Genomic DNA, 21447 nt, shown 5'->3' on the forward strand with positions numbered 1-21447 from the left:
GGGTCGGCGCTCTATCTGTAAACTAAACTAATAAAAACTAAACCTGTACCCCACTGTGAATGGAAATAAAAAAGTACATCCATACGAAAAGTGCCTGAAAATTGGATTGCACCTCTTTGATCCACAGACCAAAGTCTGTTCGTATTGGTGGAAATGTGTCAGCCTCAATAACAATCAGCACGGGAGCACCTCAAGGCTGCGTGCTCAGCCCCCTGCTTTACTCACTCTATACTCATGACTGCGTAGCGAACCACAGTGCGAACTCCATCATCAAGTTCGCTGATGACACCACTATTGTGGGGCGTATCACTGATGGGGATGAGTCAGAGTACAGAAGAGAGATCGAGCAACTGTCCATATGGTGCCAGCGCAATAACCTGGCCCTGAACACCAGCAAAACCAAGGAACTGATTGTGGACTTTGGAAGGAGTAGGAGGGGGACCCACAGCCCCATTTATATCAACGGGTCGATGGTTGAAAGGGTCAAGAACTTTAAATTCCTGGGGGTGCACATCTCTGAAGATCTTTCCTGGTCCGAGAACACTAACGCAATTATCAAAAAAGCACATCAGCGCCTCTACTTCCTGAGAAGATTACGGAGAGTCGGATTGTCAAGGAAGACTCTCTCTAACTTCTACAGGTGCACAGTCGAGAGCATGCTGACCGGTTGCATCGTGGCTTGGTTCGGCAATTTGAGCGCCCTGGAGAGGAAAAGACTACAAAAAGTAGTAAACACTGCCCATTCCATCATCGGCTCTGACCTGCCTTCCATCGAGGGGATTTATCGCAGTCGCTGCCTCAAAAAGGCTGGCAGTATCATCAAGGACCCACACCATCCTGGCCACACACTCATCTCCCTGCTACCTTCAGGTAGAAGGTACAGGAGCCTGAAGACTGCAACAACCAGGTTCAGGAATAGCTACTTCCCCTCAGCCATCAGGCTATTAAACCTGGCTCGGACAAAACTCTGATTATTAGCAACCACTTTCTGTTATTTGCACTACCAGTTTATTTATTCATGTGTGTATATATTTATATCATGATATATGGACACATTTATCTGTTTTGTAGTAAATGCCTACTATTTTCTGTGTGCTTAAGCAAAGCAAGAATTTCATTGTCCTATACAGGGACACATGACAATAAACTCACTTGAACTTGAACACTTGATCTGTGAACACGTGTGCTTTTGCGCACTTGATCAACAAACGTGAGGCAGCATCAACATCCATTGAATTGTGTCCTGAGCGGATCTCGACATGAATCGTCAGTGTAATGCAGCTTACCCCAGTTTGGTGTATAAAAAGTACAAAAGATCATCAGCCTTTAAAGGCATAATACCCATGGTGGCCTGACACCAGCAACACACAGTTGGTCATGGAGGAGTGGGAAGCTGCAGGGAGCAGATATTATCCTCTATCTCCTCCTGGAGGGTTAGTTAACCTCCCAGAGTCACCTACCACACTTAGCTCATGGTACCTGTGGTATGATTATGATAAAGACATGCATTTGGTTTGGAAACAGACTGACCACTTTGCAATGTATATGAGCAGTCTCTATTGGCGGTGCTGGCTCGAAGGGCCGAATGGCCTACTCCTGCACCTATTGTCTATTGTCTATTGTCTATTGTCTAATGCTGCCCTGTGAAATATCCCAATGGCAGTAGAATGGTTTATTAAAATGTGAATGAAGGAAGAGTACAGTACAAGTTGTTGCTGGTTCATCTTGAGCTATTCCCTGATTGTCATTGTGTAAACATTCAAGCTCCAGTTTATGCTGGGACAGGTTGAAGCCAGTTGCGCACCCAGTGATGTGAGGAGAATGTCAACAACATCTGAAGTGCCCAATCTGGGCAATTTGGAAATGGGTCAAGACCAAAGTGCTCAGTCCAGTGTCGGACACAACAGACATGCTCAGTTTAATGTGGAGCAGGACCAACGTGCATCATCAGTGCCCAATCTAGTATGGGTCATGCCCAAGGAGCTCAGTCTAGTGTGAATCACGCAGGAGTCCGATCTAGTTTGGGTCAACATTGACTAATGTGAGTCATGTCTAATGGGTGTCAGGGGTTATGAGGAGAAGGCTGGAGAATGGGGTTGAGAGGGAAAGATAAATCAACCATGATTGAATGGCAGAGTTGACTTATTGAGCCATATGGCCTAATTCTGCTCCTAGAACTTATGAACTTATAAATGACCGAGGGGCCTAGTCCAGTGAAGATCACCAAGCAGTGTAGTCTGGGTTATGATAGATCTGCTCAGCCGAGTATGTGTCACGACTGAGGAACCTGGCCTAGTGTGGACGTTAACTGGAGTATCCAGTCTAATTTTGCAAATCCATTTGGAAATGATTACTAATGCAGTTTATTATCGGCGTGCTTCCAATCGCTTCCCCTTGATTTTCAACAGCATGACATTCATCAAATATTCACCATTAACACCCTGCGGAGTCTCCATGAACAAGAAACTTACTGCAATAGTCTAACCAGGCAAAGAGTGCAACTGAAGAGCTGATCTGAAGCTGGGAACGTCACCATCAATGACTGAGCACCACTCCATTACTTACAGGGCACAAGTCAGGACAATAGAACAACCACACACTTGAAGCAACTCGTGTCCAGGTTCTCCCCAACTTATGACAGTCACCCAGATGGTTCTCATGCTGGAAATGCCCGTTGTATATTTACATAAAAACATAGCCCAACCGAGGGAATGAAATTAAACCAGAGCGTTTAAATCAACCATTCAGATATTGCTACAAACCGAGTTCCTACATGGCAAACGATGGCTGCAGCCCCTCAGCAGCGACAAATCCTTCCCGCTGGACTCCCAAACTCTCATTAATATGTACAGGTAGTACATAAGTCAGGCATTGTAACCTGGGCAAGACCTGCATAAGGAAAAATGGAAAGGACTTAACACTGATATTATTTTTGTCTCCTGAAACTGTGACACATCTGAAGACTGCCTCGTTCCTATGTATTTCTCCATTTGGGTGCTTCATCTGGTCAGAGCTCTCTTCCGTTTTTTAGTGGGCTATAAAAGATGAATCACTTGCCTAACAGTGGTTGCTGGTTTACACAAAAGGACACAAAGTGCTGGATTGGATCAGGCAGAATCTCTGGAGAACAGGGATAGGGAACGTTTTGGGTCGGAACCCTTCCCCATTTGCCTTCTTGTTTGTGGCTGAGGACTTAAATGTTTTTTTAGTTTAGTTTCATTTAGTTTAGAGATACAGCGTGGTGACAGGCCCTTCGGCCCACCGAGTCCGTGCCGACCAGCGGTCCCTGTATTCCAGCACTATCCTACACACTAGGGACAATTCACAATTTTTACCCAACCCAATTAGCCTGTAAACCTGTATGTCTTTGGATTGTGGGAGGAAACCTGGGCACCTGGGGAAAATCTACGCAGTCACAGGGATACAAAAGTGGGTGTTTTTGAAGGTAGTGAAGATGGTTGTGAAAGATTGCAACAGGATCTGGATCGATTGGCCAGGTGGGCTGAGGAATGGTTGATGGAATTTAATACAGAGAAGTGTGAGGTCTTGCATTTTGGGACGTCTAACAAGGGCAGGACCTGCACAGTGAATGGTAGACCTCTGGGGAGTATCATAGAGCAGAGGGATCTAGGAGTACAGGTGCCATGATTAGATAGATTAGATTAGATTCGTTTTATTGTCATTCAGACCTTTCGGTCTGAACGAAATTTTGTTTCCCTGCAGTCATACATATAATTTTTAAAAATGGCAAAAACACACAATCAACACAAATTTAACATCCACCACAGTGAGTTCACCAAACACCTCCTCACTGTGGTGGAAGGCAAAATCTTAAAGTCTCTGTCTCTTCCCCCTTTGTTCTCCCTCTGCGCCGAGGCGACGGTTCAAACTCCGCGGGTGGTTGCTGCCTCCGCCGCAACTCCAGGGCCGAGTCGGGTCTCCGCCACTGCTGCTGCTGCTGCCGCCACCGCAGCTTCTGTGCCGAGCCGGGTCTCCGCTGCTGCTGCTGCCGCCGCTAGAGCTTCGGGGCCGAGTCAGGTCTCCGCTGCTGCTGCTGCCGCCACCGCAGCTTCTGTGCCGAGCCGGGTCTCCGCTGCTGCTGCTGCCGCCGCCACAGCCTCGGGGCCGAGTCAGGTCTCCGCTGCCGCTGCTGTTGCTGCTACAGCTCCAGGGCCGAGCCGGGTCTCCGCTGCCGCTGCTGTTGCTGCTACAGCCCCAGGGCCGAGCCGGGTCTCCGCTGCCGCTGCTGCCGCCGCCACAGTTTCGGGGCCGAGTCAGGTCTCCGCTGCCGCTGCTGCCGCTGCTACAGCTTCGGTGCCGAGTCCGGTCTCCGCTGCTGCCGCCGCCGCCGCCACAGTTTCGGGGCCGAGTCAGGTCTCCGCTGCCGCCGCTGCTGCTGCTACAGCTCCGATGTCGCCAGCTCCGCCATTAGGCCTCGGCACAGACGGAGACGGGGAATACGACCGAAGAAAAAGTCGCATCCCCCGAAGGAAGAGACCAAAACATGTTTCTCCCACCCCACCCACACACATACACAACTTAATAAAACAAAATTAACTAAAACATGACAATGAACAAAACGAAAGAAAAAAACAGACGGACTGCAGGTGGGCCGCAGCTGTTAAGCCAGCGCCGCCATTCATTCAATGATTCCTTGAAGGTAGAGTTGCAGGTAGATAAGGGGGTCAAAAAGGCATTTGAAACATTAGCCTTCATCAGCCAGATTATAGAAGTTGGGGGGTCATGGTACAGTTGTTTAAGACGTTGGTGAGACCGCATTTGGAATATTATGTTCAGTTCTGGGCACCGTGTTATAGGAAAGATATTGTCCAGCTTGAAAAGGTTCAGAGAAGATTTACGAGAATGTTGCCAGGACTAGAGACTGTGAGCCATAGGGAGAGGTTAAGTAGGTTGGGTCTCTATTTCTTGGAGCGCAGGAGGATGAGGACTGATCTCATAGAGGTGTACAAAATTATGAGAGGAATAGATCGGGTAGATGCACAGAGTCTCTTGCCCAGAGTAGGGGAATTGAGGACCGGAGGACATAGGTTCAAGGTGAAGGGGAAAAGATTTAATAGGAATCTGAGGAGTAACTTTTTCACACAAAGGGTGGTGGGTGTATGGAACAAGCTGCCAGATGATGTAGTAGAGGCTGGGACTATTCCAACATTTAAGAAACAGACAGGTACATGGATAGGATAGGTTTGGAGGGATATGGACCAAGCGCAGGCAGGTGGGACTAGTGTAGGTGGGACATGTTGGCCGGTGTGGGCAAGTTGGGGCCAAGGGCCTGTTTCCATGCTGTCTCACTCTAGGACTGTGATTCTATGATAATGTACAAACTCCGTATGGATAGCACCCATAGTAAGGATCGAACCTGGGTCCCTGGTGCTATAAGGCAGCATTTTCCTGCTGCACCACCATGCCCCCCCCCCCCCCCCAAAGTTTTTAAGTGAATTGTAGTGCCACTGTTGTAATTTCTACATTTATGTCCAATGGGACATATTTAAACACCTCACGCAGATCACATGCCAGGGTGGCAAAGGTGAAGCATTCCTGAATAACACCTATGCTGAAGAAGGGTCTCGACCCGAAACGTCGCCTATTCCTTCGCTCCATAGATGCTGCCTCACCCGTTGAGTTTCTCCAGCATTTTTGTCTATCTTAGCCTTATTATGATCTCCTTAAACTACAAAGTTTACCTCAGATTAGCGTGAACCTTTCCATCAATGCTTTAATGAATGTTATAATCACAACACATGGCTTTTTGACATTGCTATTTGCGCTCTGTCAATATCCCTTCCAATTTTGGGGATTTCTGCTGCTGTGCCATCTGGTTATATTCTGCACTACGGAATACAGAACATTGATTTCTGTTTCGATTTTTTTCAACTGGTCGTCAGGATCTTTATGTTCTGTCACTACTAACTTGTCAGTCATGATAAAAAGCACTACAGTTCTGGATTTTCCCTTCACGTTTTAATCACCCAGCTTGCAAATGAGTGACTTTTATTTCTGGGAACAATCGATTAATATTTTAAACAACAATATAAACATTTCCAAAATTCCAAACTTAGAATCCTAAACTATGGGAATGATTCTAAATGATATGGAACTGATTCCATCCCCCAGCTGTAATGAAATTACATGACAAATACCAAAAAACGAATGTTTTGCTAAAGATCATTTATAACTTCTATCTTTAGTTGTTGTGTGAAAGTTAAATGATTTGCTGTGTTAGCCTGCCTCTGGGTAAGCATTCTCACTTTCGTTAGTAGTTGCTTTAAGCTGCACTTTAGGTTTTTAACACACATTCTAGGCTGAAAATTCAGTGCAATACAAAGAGATTTGTGCATGTGTCATTTTCCATATCAAATGCGGGTCAACAGAACCAGCAGATGGAGGACCTTGTTCAGGTGCTCAAATAGCTGTGAATGTGAAAGTGCAAGTGTTCTTCTCATTTGCTGATAGTCATCCATCTACTAAAGCAGTGTTTCCCAAAGTGGGGTACGCGTACCCCCACTGGTACGCGAAAGGTCTTCAGGGGGTACGCGGCAATTTTCAGCTATGTACTACAGAAACATAGATTCATTATTAGAAAAAAATACTGTGGCAATGAATTATTTTATACATACATACTTGCAAATGAATAATATATATCATATGAATTTTGCTGAAGTTGTGATAGCTGCTGCATTTGGGTAGTTTGCAGACTCCCGCGCGACAATTTTGACTGGCTTTTACAATGAAATACGATCGTTTTTAACGAGGGGTACAAGATGCTTACGTAAATTTATGAAGGGGTACACGGGTATCAACATGGTGGCATCAACCAAATAAATTTTACTGTTTAAGATGCTGGAAAATCGAAGGTAGACAAAAATGTTGGAGAAACTCAGCGGGTGAGGCAGCATCTATGGAGCGAAGGAAATAGGCAACGTTTCGGGTCGAAACCCTTCTTCAGACTGATGTGAGGGTGGGGGTGGGGGGGGGGCGGGAAGAAGAAAGGAAGAGGAGGAGCCAGTGGGCTGAGGGAGAGCTGAGAAGGGGAGGTGAAAGTAGGGACTATCTGAAATTAGAGAAGTATATGTTCATACCGCTGGGGTGCAAACTGCTCCTCCAATTTACGGTGGTCCTCACTCTGGCCATGGAGGAGGTCCAGGACAGAAAGGTCGGATTGGGAATGGGAGGGGGAGTTGAAGTCCTGAGCCACCGGGAGATCATGTTGGTTATTGCGAACCGAGCGGAGGTGTTCGGCGAAGCGATCGCCAAGCCTACGCTTGTCTCACCAATGTAGATCAGCTGACATCTAGAGCAGTGGATGCAATAGATGAGGTTGGAGGAGGTGCATGTGAACCTCTGCCGCACCTGGAAAGACTGCTTGGGTCCTTGAATGGAGTCAAGGGGGGAGGTAAAGCAACAAGTGTAGCATTTCTAGCGGTTGCAAGAGTAAGTGCCCAGAGAGGGGGTGGGAAGGGACGAATTGACCAGGGAGTTACGGAGGGAGCAGTTTCTGCGGAAAGCAGACGGGGAGGAGATGGGAAAATGTGGCAAGTGGTGGGATCATGTTGGAGGTGGCGAAAATGTCGGAGGATTATTTGTTATATGTGACGGCTGGTAGGGTGGAAGGTGAGGACAAGGGGGACTCTGCCCTTATTACGAGTGGGGAGATGGGGAGTGAGAGCAGAGTCACGGGGTATGGAAGAGACCCTGGTGAGAGCCTCATCTATAGTAGAAGAGGGGAACCCCCGTTCCCTGAAGAATGAAGACATCTCCGATGCCCTGGTATGGGACACCTCATCCTGGGTGCAGATGCGGCGTAGACGGAGGAATTGGGAATAGGGGATGGAGTCCTTACAGGAAGCAGGGTGGGAAAATGTGTAGTCCAGATAGCCATGGGAGTCAGTGGGTTTATAGTGGATGTCAGTCAGTAGTCTATCACTTGCAATGGAGATGGTGAGGTCAAGAAATGGTAGGGAAATGTCAGAAATGGTCCAGGTGTATTTGAGTGTCGGATGGAAGTTAGTGGTGAAATGGATGAAGTCAGTGAGTTGTGTGTGGGTGCAGGAGGAGGCACCAATGCAGTCGTCAATGTAGCGGAGGTAGAGTTCGGGGATAGGGCCATGGTACGCCTCATACAAGGATTGTTCGACGTACCCTACAAAGAGGCAGACATAGCTTGGGCCTATGCGCATGCCCATAGCTACGCCTTGGATTTTGAGGAAATGGGAGGAATCAAACGAAAAGTTATTAAGGGTAAGGACCAGCTCTGCTAGGCGGAGGAGAGGAATAGTAGACGGGGATTGGTTGGTTCTACGGTTTTTGACTTTTTTTACTCCTGCCCACTGGATCAACAATACGTCTTGAATGTTCTGATGCTGAATTGACTTGAATAAAGTAAAGAACAGGGTGCAAAAATATTACTGACCGAAATGACCAGTCGTTTCCAAAATTAACAAACTATTTTAAGAGAAGAAACAACAACAAATTGCAAGGAAAATATTATAATATCTACTGAGAATGCTGCTAAGTTTAATGTCTGTTTACACTTTGGCTGCGATCTGCAAGTGATCTGCGAAATGGGTCCAATTTCATTTGTTAATAAAGGTCAATCTTATTGAAAATATGAATTAGAATATACATTTTGTCAGTTGGGGTGGAAAAAGTTAGCCTGGATTCCATTGTTGGGTTTGTTGTTTTAAGAAGTGGAGTTATTTTCTTACTAGTCGAGATGGAAAAGTACTAATTGTTCAATTATATCATCCAGTTTATCTTTATACCTCAATACAGCTCACAATTGGATAATACAGCTCACTGACCACCTCCATGACACACTGGCCAACCTGAGGAGTACCTTCAGCCACAGACTGGTTCCACCAAGATGCAGGACGGAACACCACAGGAGATCGGCAACGTTTCGGGCCAAAACCCTTCTTCAGTCTGAAGAAGGGTTTCGGCCCGAAACATTGCCTATCTCCTTCGCTCCATAGATGCTGCTGCACCCGCTGAGTTTCTCCAGCATTTTTGTGTATCTCCGATTTTCCAGCATCTGCAGTTCCTTCTTAAACTCTTAACCACAGGAGATCCTTCTTCCCTGTTGTTATCAAACTGTATAACCCCTCCCCCTTCTGTTGTGGGGTAGACTGACTCCCCCCCCCCCCCCCCCCCCCTTCTCACCCCCCCTCAATCTTTGCACAATTCCAATCCTTTCCACTTGTCACTTTAATTTCATGTTTCATGTATTTTCTGTTTTATGTCTGTTGGCAGATCAATTTCCCTCCTGGGATGAATTCTATCGTATCATATATCGTATCGTAACTCCACTCAGTCAGCCTGTAAACAGGTAGCCATTCCCCTAACTATTACTTTATCTCTGTCGACATAACATTCACCAGCACCACAATCTATATCCCATCTGGTATGGTCCTTAGAAGCCAATAATATTAATTGAAATATTCATTCTCATTTTCAGTGACCAGCAATGGATTTGTGGAGTTGACAAGATTTACATGTGTTCTTGTACAAATGCAATTTGTTGCCAGTGAAGAGGTAGCAGTGATTACAGTAGAGATATAGTAATGATCCCCGAATTCTGTTGCAGTAAACTGCAGCAGTAAACTAAGGATTAATATCACAAATCCAAACTGTGCAATTGTTAGAACAAAATCTTTCAGCTTGCTTCACTGCTAAGCCCTTGGAAATGGCTGAAAGTACGTGATATATCACCATAGCACATTTTCAGCAGAACAGGAATGGGCCCAGATTACGAAAAATAACAGCACAGGACACTGACATACAGTATGATGATGGAAACAACAAACCCTCTGCCATTTAGGAATACCATCAACAATTGGTAGATCAATAAGCTGGGATGCACATTTTACAAGAAAACATTAGCTTATGAAACAGAAGCATGTAGTTATAAGTCACTTTCACTAGGGGTAAAATGCCAACACAATGGGAACATATTTATAGGGATTTTCCAACTAAATCAGCAATAATATGAAGGTATAAATTGTGATAGCACATACCTGGCATGAGAGGAAGAATGTATTGCAGTAAAATATGAGCTTTGAAAGCCTAGATGCATTTTTACTGTCATTTTAGCGACCAAAGGTGGGGCCACACCTAAGGGGCTAACCATTCTGTGCTACTCTTCGAAGTGTGGCAAAAAGACATTGAAACACCAACCTATTAAAAGGTCAATTGACTTATACTGACATAATCAATGCGGTACAATCCTGCAAGGGAACGTCATTTACAAGACCTTAAGAACTTACATTGTTGTTTTGCTTACTTCCTTAATTCTCGTTTGTGAAAAGTTTTAGCAGAAAAACCACTCGGCAATGGAACCTTTTGCTAACAGTCACCATAGTCAAATCTCAGCCCGTCACAAACATGTGAGCTTCATGCCTTGAATAAATAGATAAAAACATTTCGGACTGTGGAACTACTTACAATATTTGAACAAAGGTTTGCTACAAAAATTTCAGTCATCCCATCGAACAATGCAAAAGAAGTTAAGGTCTCTTCTATGGGATTTTGTTCCAGTTGCATCAGAAGCTTAGGACCCCCGCCCTATGGAAATTATTGACTCTTTTCATTTTTCGATTTTACTTTACAACTCTAAATTGTGACCAAAATTATTTTGCTCCATCCCTTCCCTTTCTCTATCATTTTTGGCCTCCCCTTCTCATCTGATGAAAGTAGAACTCCCAACTCTGCCTCATCCTTGAAAACCTATGATTTCAAGCACATGATTTCTTCAAAACATTTTTGTGTGTTCCACAGCTGAAGACCACCCATCCATCAAGTAATGCCTTTGTAAGTAGTGAGAATCATGTAATTAAATCACTATTAAAGGTAATTTACAGGTCACCTATTGATCTTTTCCACTCTGGCCTGCAGATATTCGGGTATGCATAACTATCAACAAAGACTGTTATTCCATCTTTACTCCATGAGAACTGATCAGTATCTATAATTCCATGACATGTACGTCCCGGGTTATTAAATAATCATAATTGTGATCACGTAAATTGGTTTTAAACATTATTGTTGAAATCAAAATTGAATGCTGTGCTGGTTTGGACCATTTTGGAGCAGTGGATGTGGAATGTTTCAACTTTCCTCTTAGCAGCTCATGCTTGCGTTCTGGTAATACTTTAAAAAAAGGTTAAAATAAGTTAACAAAAACTAAATGATAGATTGCCATATTTGTAATTTTTCACAGAGTGTAAATAGTAATAATTAAACTGGTGTTTATATATTTATCTGCTTTCTGGTGGCTTAGGTTTATAAGAAATCATTTTCTTTCTTCAGGTATGTTCTGACTGGTTAGAATACATTGGAACATTTGTTGAACACTTTGCGCATGACTTATTTCTGTCTTTCTTATTGAAATTACCATTGCTATCTAACATTGTCAGTTGTGACATTTTGGCTTGTTGTTAACATTAATATTCTTGCAGCTGCTTAATCACACTCTGGCTCTCTCTGTTTTCTTGATGCTGCAGTTGCAAACATACTGTGGCGAGAGGAAGGTACTGAAGCACGTTCTTGTCTTGTAGTGATTATGTACTTGTCAGCTTTCCATTACTGGAGTCATAGTTAAAAATTGATTTATCATTAAAACTATTGCTATGAATGTTTCCATCCAAACTTTTAAATAAATACTGTCAGTAAATTGTAAAGTGCCCTTGGGAAGTCTTGTAATAGCAAGTACATAACCCCTGGTCATTAATAGCAGTAGAGCTGTAAATGTCTCAGGAGAATGTTTAAATGCTTATACTAGTGTTACAGATTATCGTTAACTCGTCAGAATTGAATCATTGTAAAAATTATATATTGTATCTGTTCCTTTTAAATGTGGGTAATTTTAAAAATAATGTTTAAAATGCTTTAAAAAAAATAGTTGAACAAAGGGAGTGCACAGCTGGTCAGCCAGTATCGGAAATAGATTAGATTAGATTTGATTAGATTAGATACTCGTATTGTTACATGTCACAGTGAGATGCTTTGTTTTGCATACCTGGGCATATAAAGAATACACTGTTAATGCAGTAGGATTATCTTCAAAATGCCTCTGAAGGAAGCCCTAGCAGAAATGTCAACCAACCTTTCGTTCTCTCCTGCTGACTGACCAAATGTGCACTTCAAGCTTTTTTTGTTCCAATTTCTATTTCCTGTACTTGCAATGCATTCTCTTATCTTTAAACTTGCTTGTCATGTTCTGTTCTTCACCAGGACTGGGCGTAGGAAACATGTTCTATATATTTTACGAAGATGGAATCAAAGTGATTCAGCCAATAGAATGTGAGATTCAGAGGCACATTAAGCCTTCAGAGAAAATCCTGGGCTATCAGGTAACTAACTATCTTTGTGTAGATGCAGTCGTTTAGATTGATCTGTTGATTTATGCAGCATCGTGGATAATTGTCACCGTCAAGGAATGTCACCCATTCTTACAACAATGCCAAACCTCGCTTCAGATCTGCTGTGTGTAGGAAGGTACTGCAGATGCTGGTTTAAACCAAAGATAGACACAAAATGCTGGAGTTACTCAGCGGGACAGGCAGCATCTCTGGAGAGAAGGAAATTGTGACATTTCGGGTCGAGACCCTTCTTTAGACTGAAGTCAGGGGAGAAGAAGATACATAGATAAGGAAGTGTAAGGTGTGAAAGCAGGACAAAGGGGTCAGAGATCAAGGATAATGGAGAATAGATCATTGTTAGCTGGGAAAAGGTAACAACAAAGCACACAGAGATAAAATGTAGTTGGAGACAGTGAAAGGCCTGTCCCACTTACGCGACCTTGGCTCGCAAATTACGTGACCTCGTGGTCGCTCGAGGCGTATGGGCACCGTATGGCGGTGCGGGGCCGGTCCCACTTAGAAGCATGGAGTTGTGTGGGGCTGGTCCCGACATCGCGCGGGGCTCTGAAATTCTTGCAGTGGCCGAAATCTTTGCGCGCCAACGGCCTGTCGGCATGCAGGCGCATTGCGGTCGTACGCAGTGTCTTGACGTCGTACACAGTGTCTTGACAGTGTACGCAACGCCTTGACGGCGTACGCCTAGCACGATGATGTCACCGCCCGGCGTGGCGTTGCCTGATGACATCACCACCCGACGCCATGCGACGCCCAAATTCAGTCGGCCCGCCTCCTGCCCAGCTGATTGGTAAGCATGACGCAAATGACATCACGCGCGAACTTAGCGCATACTTAGCGCGTACTTAGCGCGAACTTCGCGCGAACTCCGCTTCCGTTTGGTTGCGCCAAACGCACGCAATCGCATGCAAGTGGGACAGGCCCTTAAGGGTGGTTGGAGAATTGGGAAGTGTAAGGGTTGGAAAGAGAGGGAAAACAAGGGTTACTTGAAGTTGGAGAAGTCAATGTTCATACTGCTGGGGTGTAAGCTTCCCAAAACAAAATATGAGGTGTTGTTCCTCCAATTTGTGTTGGCCTCACTCAGACAATGGAGGAGGCATAGGACAGAAAGGTCAGTGCGGGAATAGGAGGGGGAGTTAAAGTGTTTAGCAACCTGGGAGATCAGATCTGCTTGAAACCGAAACAAACACCATGATAGAAGTGTAACTGCTACCAATTTCCAATATTCGTCCCATCCATTTATAACATTGATTTTGCTTAGATGGCCTGTCTTTTATATTCCCACGCTTGGTCCTTCCACCTTCAGGCTATGCCTTCCAATATTTGATTTTTCCATCCTGGGAAAAAGGTTCTGTCTGTCTATCCTGTGGTCTCCCCTCAACCTCTGGCATTCCACAGAAAACAATCCAAGTCTGTCCAACATTTCCCTGTAGATAATACCCCCTAATCCAGGCTTTGCTTGGGTCAGCTGGATCTAGGAGCATCAGGATCAAGCTAAGTGATCAGGAGCTGTTGGTTGCTTATGATAGATTAACCTCACTGGGAGGCAGACCAGGGTTTGTATTATGACTGTGGGATACAGAAATTGGAGAGTTCAGTGGTCATGGCCTCAGAGTGTGGGAATCAATTGAGGTTGGGAACGGGATCAGCATCTTGGATATGTGTGGGGGTAGTGTGGATTGGGCTCAATGGAGACCAGGGATGCATGTTGTGGAGGGTGGAATGAGATTGCTGAGTCAAGGGAGACCAGGGATGCATGTTGTGGAGGGTGGAATGAGATTGCTGAGTGACCAAGAGAATCAGTTGGATGGATGCCAATTTAATATGTGGTCAATATACAAGCATAAGCAGATGATCTTACTTTTAAAGGAGTCCTTTCCATGTGGCATTAATAAATCACAGTTGTTCCGTGATGTAAATCTCCAAATAGGCTCTGAACTATGTAGACTTGGGGACATTTTTTTGACTTTGCACAACTATTGTCTATTTATTTGTCTGCTTTTTTAAATTCATACTCAACTTTTTTTGTTGCCTATTATGGGTTTTACAGAGTACTATGTTTACATATCTGTTGTGCTACTGCAAGAAAGAATTTCACTTTCCCATTTTGGGACCTATGGCAATAAAACACTTGACTGTCTTGTCTCGTGACCCTTGACTCTTGAACACCTGACAGTCTACAAATTAATGGTTTTTCCCAGAACAACACGGGCCAGATTTCTGGAGAGCATTCCAAAAGGAAAATGATCCATGAAATTATGTAATCGAAGTATGGCAATCACTAGATCTGCAGAAGGGTGTAACACCAGCAGAGGTATCGTGAAGTTTATATTACAGCGTTAGACATGGCAAAACATGGAAAATATATTGCAGGGGTGCAGGGAAGTAGTAGGAGAGGGAATGGAACTAATGGGATCACCTTTTTGGGAGTCCACATGGGTCAGATGGTATATAACCTCCTATTTTATAGGAAGTAAGTCCAATCCGGGTTCATGTTATTACAAGTGCATGCATTCTGTATGACTATTTTCATGATCTACAGGGCACCGTGATATAATTCTTGATTCTTCTAAACATATGATGTGGTGATCATCCATTACCCCTAAAACGGTTACTTAAATTGGCTTGAGTTAATGCAATGGCTTAATGTTTAAAATTCTAATCCATGTTTTCAAATCTCCTCATTGTCTTTCCATCACTATCATTATTCAATGAATCAATGATACTTTATTGTCACATGTATCCAGGTACAGTAAAATGCTTTGATTTGCGTACAACCCTGTATGGTCCTAAAGCGGGCCTCACGTAGGCAGTACACGAGTGTCACAACATTTCTGGTGCTGACAAAGTTACAAAAGTTCACTGAGCACTTGATGTATTCAAAAGAGAGTTAGATTTAGCTCTTGGGGCTAATGGAATCAAGGGATATGGGGAGAAAGTAGGACAGGGGTACTAATTTTGGATGATCAGCCATGATCATATTGAATGGCGGTGCTGGTTCAAAGGGCTAAATGACTTACTCCTGCACCTATTTTTTCTGTTTCTATGAACAGTCCCTTCACTGTTGAGTGCATCACTCAAAATGTTGGTGTTCCTTAAATTCCGGCTGCTCGGGTATCTTAATTGGTGCATCTTTGATCATCCTGTCTTCAGCTGTCAATGCCCTAACCTCTGGAACTCCATTGATAAGAGCATGGCATTGGTAGAGTATGACTAACCAACTGAAAATGAAGAGACAGAACAAATGAAGCATTTTCAGATGGCAAACTAAAATTAACCACTCCATAAGGATCAGTGCCAGGACCTCATTTTTCCACGTATGTTATTAAGGATTTAGATGTGGCAATAAAATAGTATTAGATTGGAATTAGTGTAATGGGAAAGCAAATTAAAATGGATGCAGGGTTAGCAAAGTGAGATTGATAGACTAAAAGAGTACGCAAAAAATTAACTAGTGGCTTATAATGTGGGAAAACATGGTGTCCATATTAGCAGGAAGAACTAAACAGCAGAATGTTATTTACATAGGGAGAGTCTATAGGAAGTTGTGGGTGACCTCATACATCAAACCAAATACCTGCAAATAGGTACAGCATTGAAATGTTGGCTTTCGTGGCATTGAGGAGAGAGTGTAAAAGTAAGGCATGGTGTGGCTGTAATGGGTGCTGGTGAGATTATGTGTGGAGTGATGCAGATAGTTTTGGTCTCCTTATTTAAGGTGAGATATATTTGTATGGGGGACAGATGGTTCACGAGGTCAATTTCAGAAACGATGGAGTTTCATGAGGAACAATAAAGCAGTTTGGGTCTCTACAAATTAGCATTTAGAAAAATGAGGGGTGTTTTTCCTAGAAACTTAGAAAATTATCATGGGGTTTGATCAGGTGAATGTTGAGATGCTTTCTCCTTGTGTGGGAATCTACAACAAGAGGGCAGAGATTCAGAACAATGGGTTTAAGAAGGTGTTGAGGAACAATGAGGAGCATCATGAATCTTTGGAATTCTCTATTCCCGAAGCTGTATATTAATGAATAAATGCAAGCAAAAGAAACACTTTTGACTCTATGGGAGTTAAAGGTTACGGGGAAGAAGCAGGAAGATAGATTTCAGACTAAAATCAGTTTAGTTTCTTGCCTTAACTCAAATCTCATTCTACATGGCTTATAGAAAACATTTTCTGAAATTGATTTTATTTATTATTATGACACTCCATTTCTCACATTGTGATTTATTTGTGGTCACAACTTCGCTAAGATTTATGGTACAATTTATATTTTATAATCTTATAAATGTGCTGCAGTTGTGAAATAAAAATCACTTGATATGATGGAGGACTTTCATCCTGACTGTAGAAAGCGAAATGGATTTGACAGAATCTGTATTGAAGCTTTGCAAGATAGATTTTAAAAACTTGTGTGTAATGGTTGTTGCGGTATCTATAAATCATCAGTTTTCGAGTATTATCTGAAGGCATCATTGTACATTTGCCTATCTTTGTAGATAATATATTTGAAATTAATTCCTGGTCATTTAGTCCGGTTTTTTTTCTTCGCTAATCATGGTTAATATGACAGTCAGCATTTATTTGGATGTTTAGGTTTACATGTCCATGCGATAGAGGTTACAGTAGTTTTTGGCAAAGCGATTGAAAGCTTCATTGGACAAGCGTATAAATTACTGAACTCAAAGAAGAACTGAAGTAGAGGAGTAGACAAAATGTGTAGGAAGGAACTGCAGATGCTGGTTTAAACCGAAGATAGACACAAAATGCTGAAGTAGCTCAGCGGGACAGGCAGCATCTCTGGAGAGAAGGAATGGGTGAAGTTTCGAGTCAAGACCCTTCTTCAGAGTAGAAACAGGAATCTACTATTCAGACCTGAATCTGGCCTTCATTCCAGGAGATAATAACTGCTTTGTATCTAATTTCCATATACTGGCCATAACTTTTAATACAAAATGGTTTGCAAAGCTCTGGGCGAAGAGACAATTATTTAAACTCTCAGCTTCTAAGGAAGCAAGAGAGGAGTCTGCGGCAAAACAGATGAAGATGAGAGTGCCAAAGGATAAAAATATAAAGATCTAGGTTTAGGTGTTTTATTGTGTGTACACAAGGACGGTGAAAAGCTTTTGTTTACATGCTATCTAATCAAATCAAATAATACCGTACATGAATACAATGGACCCAAACAAAAGTACAAAGGTAGAATAAAGAGAAAAATACAGAGTGCAGGATATCGTTTCTTCGTATTGTGGACCGATTTCTACAGCGTGGTCGATTGGAAAATTGGCTATGAACAAACTGCTTCAGAAGTCCGTTAACAGAGGAAAAGAAGTAATTCAGGTCCAGGTTGTACGCTTTCAAGCTTCTGTATCTTCTGCCCCATGGGAACGGGGAGAAAAAAGGATGGCCAGGGTGGGAAAGGTCCTTAATTCTCTTGACTGCTTTCCTGAGGAAGGATGAACTGTAGATGAAGTCAATGGTGGGAGTCTGGTCCATGTGATGGACTGGGCTGCATCCACAAGTAGTGAAAAGCCTGGATAGAGCCAAGACTGCCTTAACGCATGGGCACTCTGGACAGTTGCCCAGGGCCCCACGAGCATAGGGGCCCCAAGCTCATCTATGTATGTTGTGACTTGCTGTCAATAAATAATACTATATTTTACTAACCTATACTAAACTCTCTGCCTCAGAGGGCGGTGGAGGCAGGTTCTCTGGATGCTTTCAAGAGAGAGCTGGATAGGGCTCTTAAAAATAGCGGAGTCAGGGGATATGGGGAGAAGGCAGGAACGGGGTACTGATTGGGGATGATCAGCCAAGATCGCACTAATTGGCGGTGCTGGCTCAAAGGGCCGAATAGCCTACTCCTGCACCTATTGTCTAATGTCTATTGTCTATTGTCTATTGTCTATAAATATTTGTAATTGGAAAATGCAAATTTAGCATGTGTTTTACTAAAAATAATGAACACTATTAATGTTAATTTTTATGATAACAAGTGGAGATTGGCATTCGCTTGTGATTTAGTAGCACGGTGACTGACCTCTGTAACCACACGTGCATCTTACGCGCTACATAACTGGATATCTCACACACTGATCAACTGACATTTACTGTCCAGTACATTCGATGATGTCAGCCTGTGGAATGTTTCATTAAGTTCTTCCCCATCTTTTTTCATGGAGCAAAGAATCTTGCAGACACTGTTGTGGATTTCCTTAATGAGAACACAATTCCACTATCAAACTGCCGTGGTCAGTCGTATGACAATGCCTCAAATATGTCTGGACGCTATACTGGATTACAGGCACGGATTCATCAACAGAATGAGTTTGCCATCTATGTCCCCTGTGCTGGACACAGCCTGAACTTGGTGGGAGTAAAAGCAGCAGAGTGTTGTCTACAGACTGTAAAATTATTTGACTTTGTTCAGGGTCTATACTCCTTTTTCTCTGCTTCTACACATCGATGGAATGTTCTGGCATCATCTTTCGGAAAAAATGGTGTGGTCAAGCATCTGTCTGACACGAGATGGTTGTCACATTTTGATGCTGTTCGTGCTCTGTATGGGGGTTTCGAGAAAATTAAACATGCACTGGATTCTGTATGGAAGACTGGTGGGGGAACTGGGAAGAGGAGGGGATAGAGGGAGAAAGCAAGGGCTATCTGTAGTTGGAGTAGTCAATGTTCAAACCGCTGGGGTATAAACTACCCAATCAAAATATGAGGTGCTGTAGTTTACACCCCAACGGTATGAACATTGACTTCTCTAACTGCAGATAATGCTTGCTTTCTCTCTCTCTCTATACCCTTCCCAGTTCTTCCAATAGTCTTACTGTCTCCACCTACATTCTATCTTTGTCCCGCCCACTCCCCTGACATCAGTCTGAAGAAAGGTCTCGACCCGAAACGTCGCCAATTCCTTCTCTCGACAGATGCTGCCTCACCCGCTAGGTTCCTCCAACATTTTGAGTCTACCTTTGATTTTGCCAGCATCTGCAGTTCTTTCTCACACACGGTATGGATTTTATCCCTGATATCTGGATTTTTGTAAAAGTATAAAAGAGTAGCCATTGATATTTTATGAAGCGTTATCTAAACCACTTCATGTGTTACCACAAGTTTCTTTGTTTCTGCTAAGGAATTGAGCCTAATTTCACCTCACTATAGCCTTTGTTTGTAATTGAAAGTGTTTGTCCCTTGCTTCCTTGCTTAGGAGGTGGTCTGCCCTAAACCTGAGAGTGAAGCAGTCCAGCGATGCATTTGGGCTACTGCTGTGAATGTCAAGGACAAGTACATCTACGTGACACAACCAAAACTGAACAGAGTGCTAATTATTGACATTCAGTCCCAGAAAGCAGTGCAGGTTTTTACACTTTTTATATATTCTTCAGCTTGTTAATTTAAGTACAGTGTTTTCTATGATATAATGAATTATATCTATACAATATTCTGCTGCATAGGTTACACGAAATTCAAACTTTTATTTTTTATATTCCATTTGAAGTATATCTAGTTTAAATACAGTATATTTGGTGACTAAAAGCCTTTTTACTATCTTTGAAACATAGACATAGCTTACATTACCAATTCATTACCATACACCAGCTTGCACATAAATTAGTTAAATAATTGAATTGATTTTGATGTTCTTTAATTTAATAAGCTGTAAGATGTATTTATAATGCCAAGTAAACACAACTTCTGAGGTCACTAGGTACAATTGACTGATTATTCAAAAGAAACAAATGGAAACACTTAAAAAGTATGTAATTTTCTATGATATAATTAAGTATATATTCTACTGCATAGGTTACATGAAATGCAAACTTTTATTTTTTTGTATTCCATTTGAAATATATCTAGTTTAAATATATTGGCACATTATATTTCCCTTGTATATTGTTTGGTACAGTGGTTAACGCATATGGATTTTATTCCTATTATCTACACTTTAACAACTCATATTAAAAATAGGCTAATAATGTCATTGAAATAGCACTTTTATTTTTCAAGATTTCCAAATGTGCCAGAATGCAAAGGTCTTGGTGTCAATTCTGTGATCCAGTGATGATACCTGCAGGAAGTTAAAGCAACAGAACAGCATAATTTAATGCTATTGATTAAAGTCCAGATTGATTAAGACTGTGAAATTGAGTTTGGATATCTAATTGAGTTTCCAAACTCTTATCATTGCCAGAAGACATTGACTGGAGGTCGGGACATGTTGAGAGCATGGAAGGAAAGTAAAAATTGGTTTGACGTTCCTCCAGGGCATCACTGGGCAAAATGTTTTGCATACATCCAACCTTTTTCTGCAATAGGAAGAAATAAAATGGGGGAAATCCACAGTGAAGATGACTGAATGTAGTTATGTGTTTGGGAAAGGAAGTTAATCAATGGAGAAATTGTTCATCGTAAAATCAGGGGCAAACACAAAATGTTAGTCAGAAAGCTGCACTAAATTAGATTAAAAAATCCAGGAATTTAACCCAATCTCTTGCAGGAATAGTAATACTTTTCCAGCATCATAATAGCGTATCCATCTAACAACCCTGTGTCATGTGATTTATGCTCTTACCTCCTAATTATTCATAACTACTTTAATTCCACTTCCAAATTAATTTCTCTAAGTTGCTGTTATATATATATATGATCTTCCTCAGAAATAGCAGCAGCCCGTCTCACTGTACAATGACATAGAAGGTGAAGCTGATGCCTCATAGCTCGAGCAACCTGTGATCAATCCTGACTTTGGGTGCTGTCTGTGTGAAGTATGCATGTAATTCCGTGACCATCTACCTTATCTGTGCCTCTCATAATTTCATAAATCTGCATAAGGTCACCCTCAGCTTCCTTCATTCCAAGGCAAACAGTCCCAGCCTATCCAATCTCTCTTTAAAACTCAAGCCCTCCAGCCCCGGCAAAATTTCTGTGAATCTTTCCTGCATTATCTATAGCTTAATCACCGTGGCAACTAGTACTCCACATAACACTCCAAGTGCAACCTAACCAGTGAATTGTACAACTGTAACATTATGTCCCAATTCTTATACTCAA

General features: G+C 42.6%; 1 protein-coding gene across 2 annotated transcripts in view; it reads left to right on the forward strand.

The window, feature by feature from the left end:
• The window catches only part of fstl5 (follistatin like 5), a 738182-nt gene that overhangs the window by 656056 nt on the left and 60679 nt on the right, over nt 1–21447 (forward strand). The window contains exons 11-13 of one of the 2 annotated variants that reach the window (XM_033018303.1): nt 11517–11543; nt 12247–12365; nt 19604–19753. In XM_033018303.1, coding sequence (XP_032874194.1) covers nt 11517–11543; nt 12247–12365; nt 19604–19753 — 296 coding nt within the window. The remainder of the gene's footprint in view (nt 1–11516; nt 11544–12246; nt 12366–19603; nt 19754–21447) is intronic. The other variant, XM_033018313.1, reaches the window with a different exon arrangement.

Source organism: Amblyraja radiata, chromosome 1, assembly GCF_010909765.2.
Source record: "Amblyraja radiata isolate CabotCenter1 chromosome 1, sAmbRad1.1.pri, whole genome shotgun sequence".
Lineage (NCBI taxonomy): Eukaryota > Metazoa > Chordata > Chondrichthyes > Rajiformes > Rajidae > Amblyraja > Amblyraja radiata.